We start from the raw sequence: 8253 nt of genomic DNA, 5'->3' as shown, positions 1-8253 counted from the left end.
AATACAACTTCAACTCCAACTTCAAAATTTCATAAAAAAGTGATTTTTTTTTTGGTATCTATGGACAAACGGGGCCTAAAATTTACCAAAAAAAAGTGAAAAAGCTTTTGGTTTGTGTGGCCAAACGCCTACTAAGACGGGTCGGTCATCCTTGAATCTTGAGGGTGGGGTATAAAAGGAATTTAAAAAGTGAAGAGCATATATGCCTCTTGGCTCATGCTTTTGCCGCGTAGACATCTGATTAATTTGCTTTTATTCTTCTTTAGGTATACATACATTTTCCTTCATAGATAGGAACCACTAACCAGTCCTCTTCTACTTGTAAGTAAAGTAGAAGAAAGACCGAACAGCATTTCTATTATCTTATAAACTTATATTTCATTCGGTTCTTCTCTTCACCGACGAACAGCTAACTTGGTATAACTCCCCCTTTTTTTTTTTTTTTTTGGTTTACTTCTCTTTGTACTGATTTATGGCCACTTGTCTAGCTTTATCTGCTTTAAATATTTATAAAATTTTCAGTAGAATTTGATGCTTCTGATTTGGAAATTAGGGGATTTCAAGTTGTTGTTTTCCCACTTGGAGATCGTTTAGTTTTGTTGGGATTTTGTTATGATTCAGTTTTATTGTCTTACTTGGGTATAACCGGTGGTAGATCCAGGATTTTCAATCAGGGTGTTCGGAAAAATAACTGAACTAACTTTTGCATTTGTTTAGGGTGTTCAAAAGTGAATATATGTACATGAACACAGAAAATTTACTCTAAATATATAATGTAATTTTTTACCCAGGCTGAACACCCTGAGCCTTTACTACATCCGCCCCTGGGTATAGCCCTTTTTTGCCCCCCCCCCCCCCCACCCCCCACCATAAATTTCAGTAGAATCTGATGATGGAATTTGCTTCTGATTTAAAAATTAGGGGATTTTAAGTTGTTTTTTCCACCTCGAGATCGTTTAGTTTTGTTGGGTTTTTTTTTGTAGGATCGATTTTTATTGCTTGTTTTGAGGTCTTACTTACTTGGGTGTAACCCCTTTTTGTTCCCGGACTCTCCAAAAATGTTGCATTCTCCAAAAATAGACTACTTTTGGAGTATCCGACACGCGCCTCAGCGCCAGTCGACATATTGGTAAGAGTCCGGGCAACATAGGTTAGTAATGTGATTCACTCATTTATGGCGATTTCAAGTTGTTTTTTTCCACTTCGAAATCGTTTAGTTTTGTTGGGTTTATGTTATGATTGAGTTTTATTGCTTGTTTTGAGGTCTTACTTGGGTATAGCCCCTTTTTATTCCCTTTTTTTTGTTTATTTTTGGAATGCCAACTATTTTTCTTTTTCATTTTTATTCTGCTTTAAATATTCATAAATTGCAGTAGAATCTGGTGATGGAATTTGTTTCTGATTCTGAAATTAGGCGATTTTCAAGTTGTTGTTTTGGGGTTTTTAATAGGATCGATTTTTATTGGTCGTTTATTTTTGAGGTCTTACTTAATTGGGTGTAACCCCTTTTTGGTCACTTCTGTTAGTAACAACTATGCTGCTTGGACTCTTCAAAAATGTTGTCGCACCTGTGTCGGATTCTCCAAAAATACATACACTACTTTTGGAGTATGTGACATGCGCTTGTCAGACATTTTTGAAGAGTTCAGGCAACATAGGTTAGTAATGTGATTCACTCATTTATGGCAACTTGGGTACTGCTTTTTTCTGCTTTATATATTCATTTGATACTGCAATATTAGGAGATTTCGAGGTTTCCACCTCGATATTGTTAAGCTTTCTTGGGTTTTTAGTAGGTTCGAGATTTTTTTTTTTAAACATAGGAGTCAGGGGTGGATTTACATGGCGGTGAGGGTGGTCATCTGAACACCCTCGGCAAAAAAAATTACAGTGTCTATATAAGGTAAATTTTCGTGTTTATGTACATATATTGACTTTTGAACACCCTGAACAAATGCAAAAAGTTAGCTCAAGCAGTCCAGGTTGTTCAAAATTGTCTCTAGCATCCTACGTTCGATCCCCAGGGATAACATAGTTTTTTATTTGTCTTTTGTTGTTTTTTTTGAACCCCCTGAGTGAAAATACTGGATCCATCACCGATAGGGGTAGGGGATTTTTTTTTTTTTTTGTGGGGTGTGGGGGGAAGGGGGGTGATTGAACCCTCACCAACAAGGTGATAGTTATCTCCCGCTAGGATCGAGTTTTATTGGTTACTTTGAGGTCTTACTTGGGTATAATCCCCTTTTTGTTCTCTCTTTTTTTTTTTTTTTTTGGTTTACTTTTCAGATTTCTCATCTGTTTCTAATGTGATTCAGTGATTTATGCTGACTTCCCCATTTTTTTTTCCATTTTTATTCTGCTTATATATGTTATGAATTTCAGTAGAATCTGATGCTGCAACTTGCTTCTGATTTCGAAATTAGGGGATTTTAAGTTGGCGTTTTCCACCTCGAGATCATTTTTCTTTGTTGGGTTTTTGTTAGGATCGAATTTTATTGGTTGTTTTGAGGTCTTACTTTGGTATAACCCCATTTTTGGTCCCCTTTTTTGTTTAGTTTTTGAATTTTTCTTCTGTTTGTAATGTGATACCATGATTTATGGCGACTTGCCACCTTTTTCCGTTTTTATTCTACATTAAATATTCATCTGATGCTGCGTTTGCTTCTGATTCCGAAATTAGGGGATTTTAAGTTGTTATTTGTAGTCTATTTCAAAAACTTGGTGTAATTTTAAGTTGTTATTTGTAATTTTGATTATAACTTTTGGGTTTTGTGGGTTTTTCTTCTTTTTTATTTTTTTTGTAGCTTGAAGTTTTGGGTTTTTAACAGGAAATCTGTACTGTTATCTTGTTTGTTACTTTTGGCTTATGTGTGTTGCTGCTGGGTATGTTATTCAAGAGAAATTGAAAATTGGCTTATGTGTGTTGCTGCTGGGTATGTTATTCAAGAGAAATTGAAAATTAAATTGGGATGTATAGAGCTAAGTATATTTACTTGTTGTTTTTTGCAGGTGAGGAGTTGAGGGTATTCTTCTGTTTGATTGGATGAGGAAGGTTTCGAAGAGGGGTGCATGTAAGTCTGCATCGCACCAGCTCTTCAAGGACAGGGCAAAGAACCGTGTTGATGATCTGCAGGGTGTGTTAACTAATCTACAATCTGCAAGGAAGGAAAGCCGAACTTTTGATGTTGGATTGCTTGAAGAGCAAGTCCACCAGATGCTGCGTGAATGGAAATCCGAGCTCAATGAACCATCCCCGGCTTCTTCTTTCCAGGCAAGAACAAACATTTGCGTCCCTTTTATCTCTGAGCGCACCAAGAGGTTTTACAATTTTGTACCAGTCGATGGTGCGTTGTTGTTGTACCAGTCCATGCTGTGTGCCTTGCAGGAAAAAAAGGGCTAGTTACACATTTGGCTGGATGGCCAGAAATAATTACATTTGGTAGCCAATTTTACAAAAAGAATGCATTTACTGGCTACTATTATTTGGTGGGCGGCTATTTATGTAAATTTCTCAAAAACAAAATGCATGTTACTGTGTCTCCTTATTTGTAAGCCTGTGTGTTTCATGGTGTTGTGTCTCAAAACATGCTTGAGCATGTGCCTATAGAAAGTTCAGGCATATAGCAAGTGCAGATCAGTCTCACTATGTTAGTCAAAAGACAGTATTTATGAGTATTATAGGCTCAAGATTCTGTTTAGTTAGGTCACTTATAAGATTTAATAGTATGTAAATGTATTCATCTCCTCTGCATTGCCATGATCAATACTACTATCGGAGTGAAACAATGGATCTAAAGAAGAAGAGAGGCTAGACTGTATTAGTAACAAGCAAACCTTGTATGTGTATCTCCAAACATTTTGGAGATAAATATCAATTAGAAGGTCTGAGACGACCCAGACAGCACTTGATCATATCATGGATCTGATTTGGTCTTGAGCATGTACTTGTAAGAATGGAAATCTTTGTTTTGTAATGGATAGTTGCAACTCCGTAAAAAAGAATTCAGTCAAATTTTTCTTATATTGAACCATTTCTACATCATATATGTGTATGTGTAAATACAGGTAATGTGTGTGTATATATATATGTATATGTATATATATATATATTATGTGAATTTATTTTTCCTATCTCCTTTGTGGCTGTTTCGTTAATGTGAACGTAATATTGTTGTAAGTAGGTTTTTGTCTTTGAGTATTGGCGGTGTAGAGGTATGCAAATATGTGTTTTACATTATGGGTGCCTTTGCAGGGAGGAAGTCGTGTTTCATCATCAGCAGATATCTATAAACTGCTATTGGGTGAGGAAGAAGATGATGCCACCAGTGGATTAGCTGCACCTAAACCTGAGCCTGATGCTCAAAAAGTTAGTGTTACGGGTTTTCAAGAGGTATTTTACCTGTAATTTCATCTTCTGATTGGTATCATCTCGTGACAGATTGTTCTTTTTGTAGATTAGTTTGAGGATGACTTGATTGATGTTTGATGTTTAGAACTGGTAATTACAAGGAGGTTGCTGCTTCTCTTTGGGAAACCTCCACAGTTGATAAACTTTATATATTAAATAAACGGGACCAGATAATTTCTTTGTTCTTGGATGCTTCTCCAGATTGTTCTTTTCCCTTAAGGATCATTTTTGGTTTGTCAACTAATACACCTTTTATTCAAATTTACTTAAACCCATTTTTCCAATCTGAAAAGTTTTCCTTCTTCAAAAAAAGTTTTCCTTCTTCAGGAATTCAAAAACTGATAATGGTTATATTATCTTAATGTTGACATGACAATTTAAACTTTTGACAAGAATTCAACTACTCTAGTTCAATTTTAGATGACATGTTCTCTTTGTTAGATGTCCCAAGTTGGTCGACACACTTCTAATAATAATGTTATTTTTAATCTTTCATAAATTTCAGCTTATCAAATTTAAGCTTCATTATATTAAAGTTTTCTTCTACCACTAGTAACACTTGGAAAGAGTGTATTTTTTTTTTTTAATTGTCCAAGAATGTTTTTATAAATAAACATAAGAATGTTTTTATAAACAAACATAAGTTTATAATTTCAATCATCCTAATATTCTATATAAAAAATTTTTTTTAGATAGAATAACTTCGACTTTGGTTTCTCTATCAGCTATTACAATAGCATTTTTGTCCATCACTAGTAATACTTGGAAAAAATCACATTGACATCTTGTATCAGTGCCCTATCAAACTTTAACAAAAATTAGAACTATGAGAGTACTGTTTTAAATTAATCTAAAAATGAGTGCTATATACTTCCTTTGGCCTTTGGGGAGAAATGATGCTCTAATTTGGTTTGAAGTTCATGTCTATCATGGATCTTGTCTTGCTTGAAGTTCTCTTAAATGATGCTTTACTCGGCCAATCTTTTGTGATCTTTTTCCTTGATCATTATCCTCTACTGCATGTTTCTCATTTATGTAAATAGCCTCCTGACCCTTCTTTATATAGTTCTTGTATATCTCCTTTGTTGGTTGATTTCTAGCAAGTGAATGGCCTATTGCAATCTTTTCTTTTTCAGCTGGTTTAGCGTCCCTGTTAAGATGATCAATTAATCCTTACCTGTTAAGCAATTTGTTTGCTGTAGGGTTACAATGTAACTCAGGTGCTGCACGAGCAAGGTTTCCAGTTGGTTGATCAATGCAACAAAGGCTTGCCTTTAATGGTTAATAACGCAGGAGTTAACAATCTCGGCATTGCAACACAATTGGATTATCATTCTTTCGATTTGCATCAGGAATACGATCAGCAGTACTTACCTGGTTTTGATGCTTTAAATCTTTGCCTAGAGGATGCTATGCCTCCTATTCATATTAGTCCTCCTCCCTCTGCTTTCTTGGGGCCGAAATGTGCACTTTGGGATTGTCCTCGACCTGCGATGGGGTCCGACTGGTGTCAGAAGTCTCAAGACTACTGCAGTGACTATCATGCTTCTCTTGCACCTAATGAAGGCTATCCTGGGAGACCTCCAGTTGTTCGGCCAACGGGTATTGGGTTAAAGGATAATTTGCTTTTTCAAGCTCTTAGTGCAAAGGCACATGGAAAAGACGTTGGAGTTCCCGAGTGTGAGGGTGCTGCCACGGCAAAGTCCCCCTGGAATGCACCTGGTGAGAGTGCTCTGCATATATTTATTTCTGATTGGTGAATTCTCATGATGCTGGTTCAGATTCTTTTTGGGATAATTACATTTTTGGACCACTCAAAAAAATAATAGTCAGCAAATGTATAGGTTTTGTATATTAAGTATAAATATACATATAATATACATAAATATACATAATCAGTGTATATCTTTTGTTTGTTTTGGCTAGCACCTGTAATTAATTTGGTCTGATGGGCCAAAAATGACAAAAGCCCTAGGTTTTTTATTTGTGTTTTTATATTTACTTATAAAGTCTGATATGCGTTGGTTTGTTTATGCTTCTGCAGAGCTCTTTGATCTTAAGGTTGTTGAAGGTGAAACTATTAGGGAGTGGCTTTTCTTTGATAAGCCTCGCAGAGCATTTGAAAGTGGAAATAGGAAGCAGAGGTCATTACCAGACTATAATGGACGGGGTTGGCATGAGTCAAGGAAGCAAATGATGAATGAATTCGGGGGGCTGAAGAGATCCTACTACATGGATCCACAACCGATGAAAAATCTTGAATGGCATCTTTACGAGTATGAGATCAACAAGTATGATGCATGTGCCTTGTACAGATTGGAACTGAAACTTGTTGATGGGAAAAAAAGCCCCAAAGGGAAGTTAACCAATGTCTCAGTTGCTGATCTGCAAAAGCAAATGGGAAGACTGACTGCTGAATTTCCTTTGGACAATAAGCGAACCGTTAAGGGCAGAGCAAAGGCCAATATGAAAAATGTGGGAAACATTCATGCTGCTCCGGTTCCAATTGTTCCAACTTGTGAAGGGTTTGATTATGGGACCACCGATCCTTACAATTATCTTGTAGACGATCTGGATGGCTACTTCGTAACATAATTATATACATTCGATTACGCTGAAGAGGCGTTTTGCCATTGTATTATACACCAGTTTCATCTTAGACTCGAACATTCGGTTGTAGATGTGTTACCTGGGTTCTGTTTGTTTATCAGTCGGGGTCAACCGGATGCCTCCTGTTTTCGTGGGCTTATGGTCAATGCTTCATTGTCATCTGAGACGCGGTCCTATCTAACTATGGAGCAATTTAACTGCATGAAAATGAAAACCTGTTTACTTGTTTGCGAATTACATACTTTGGTGCCAAGTCGACACTAAATGTATTTATGTTATAGTGTCGGATTTGATGAGCACATCTAATGGTCATTTTCTTCAAGGTCTACTGTTTTATATGTAATGGGTGCCATTGTAGTTATGATTTAGTCGGATGGATAATGCTACATGTATGGTTCGAGGCTCTCTTTGGTGTACAACATTCCCAATCAGGCACTCAGATACTCTCTGTGACAACCCTATAAGCACCTTCACATAAAAGATAGATTCTTGTGCAATTTCTTTCTATATGTTTGAGCCATGGTAAGCGTTGAGCTATCCAATGTGTATGCTGATAGGAGGTAATAAGTATTCAGTGGAATAATCATGGTGTGAGGAAATTTGTTTAGTTACGTCCACCTATTTTGTGCTGAGCAAAGCTAATAACAAGGCCAAGACAATTTGCAAACAAGAGTATGGAAGGACAAAATATGTAATGGATGCAAAGTTGAGCAATTTCAAACAATACATAGATAATTTGGACCTGTTCATTTCTAGAAATGAAAGAGATCTCTTTCTTACTTAAAAAATGAAAGGAAAGAGTCGGTGAAAAAATGAAATAACTTTTAGTAAATAGTGAATGAATTCATGGCTCTTTCTCACTGTTGCTTTAAGGAAAATGGGATTTTCTGAACTATTTGTAGACATTTAATGAGTTTAATGTTGATAATCTCAAAGATTGATCCCAGAGCTTGAATTCTGGATTCACCTCTGAGGAAATGAATTGTCTCGCTTTAGCTAAGTATGATGATGATGAATTGATGGAAGCTGAAATTTTCTTTGACTCACATTCTCTTCCTAGAGATCCTTACAGGCAAACAAACTGGGGCAGACATTCTTCTCTTTATGAATAGTTTAGTCACTTCTCTTAACTATATAGAGAAGATTTTCTCCCTAGGTAATCTAGTATAGACTCCGCAACATTATCCTTTATGCAATATCATCTTCAAATTTTTGAGGAGGTTAGTACATATTAC

The 8253-nt window shown here is 36.1% G+C and overlaps 1 protein-coding gene across 1 annotated transcript; it reads left to right on the top strand.

Moving 5' to 3' along the window:
• The first annotated feature begins 272 nt into the window (after positions 1-272).
• Positions 273-7515, top strand: LOC132631208 (transcription factor VOZ1). Its single transcript, XM_060346804.1, has 5 exons — positions 273-417; positions 3010-3271; positions 4253-4390; positions 5611-6130; positions 6453-7515. Exons 2-5 carry the CDS (start codon positions 3044-3046, stop codon positions 7001-7003), a joined length of 1437 nt encoding a protein of 478 aa, XP_060202787.1. The 5' UTR covers positions 273-417; positions 3010-3043; the 3' UTR covers positions 7004-7515.
• Positions 7516-8253: the final 738 nt, after the last annotated feature.

This window comes from Lycium barbarum, chromosome 1 (genome assembly GCF_019175385.1).
Source record: "Lycium barbarum isolate Lr01 chromosome 1, ASM1917538v2, whole genome shotgun sequence".
NCBI lineage: Eukaryota > Viridiplantae > Streptophyta > Magnoliopsida > Solanales > Solanaceae > Lycium > Lycium barbarum.
Note: the sequence above shows the minus strand (reverse complement) of the source record. Positions and strands in the feature narration are given on the sequence as shown.

Coding starts and splice junctions, on each gene's coding strand:
- LOC132631208 (XM_060346804.1), top strand. CDS start 3,044: ATGAGGAAGGTTTCGAAGAGGGGTGCATGTAAGTCTGCATCGCACCAG. Junction 4,391..5,610: donor GTGTTACGGGTTTTCAAGAG/GTATTTTACCTG, acceptor TGTTTGCTGTAG/GGTTACAATGTAACTCAGGT. Junction 6,131..6,452: donor GTCCCCCTGGAATGCACCTG/GTGAGAGTGCTC, acceptor ATGCTTCTGCAG/AGCTCTTTGATCTTAAGGTT.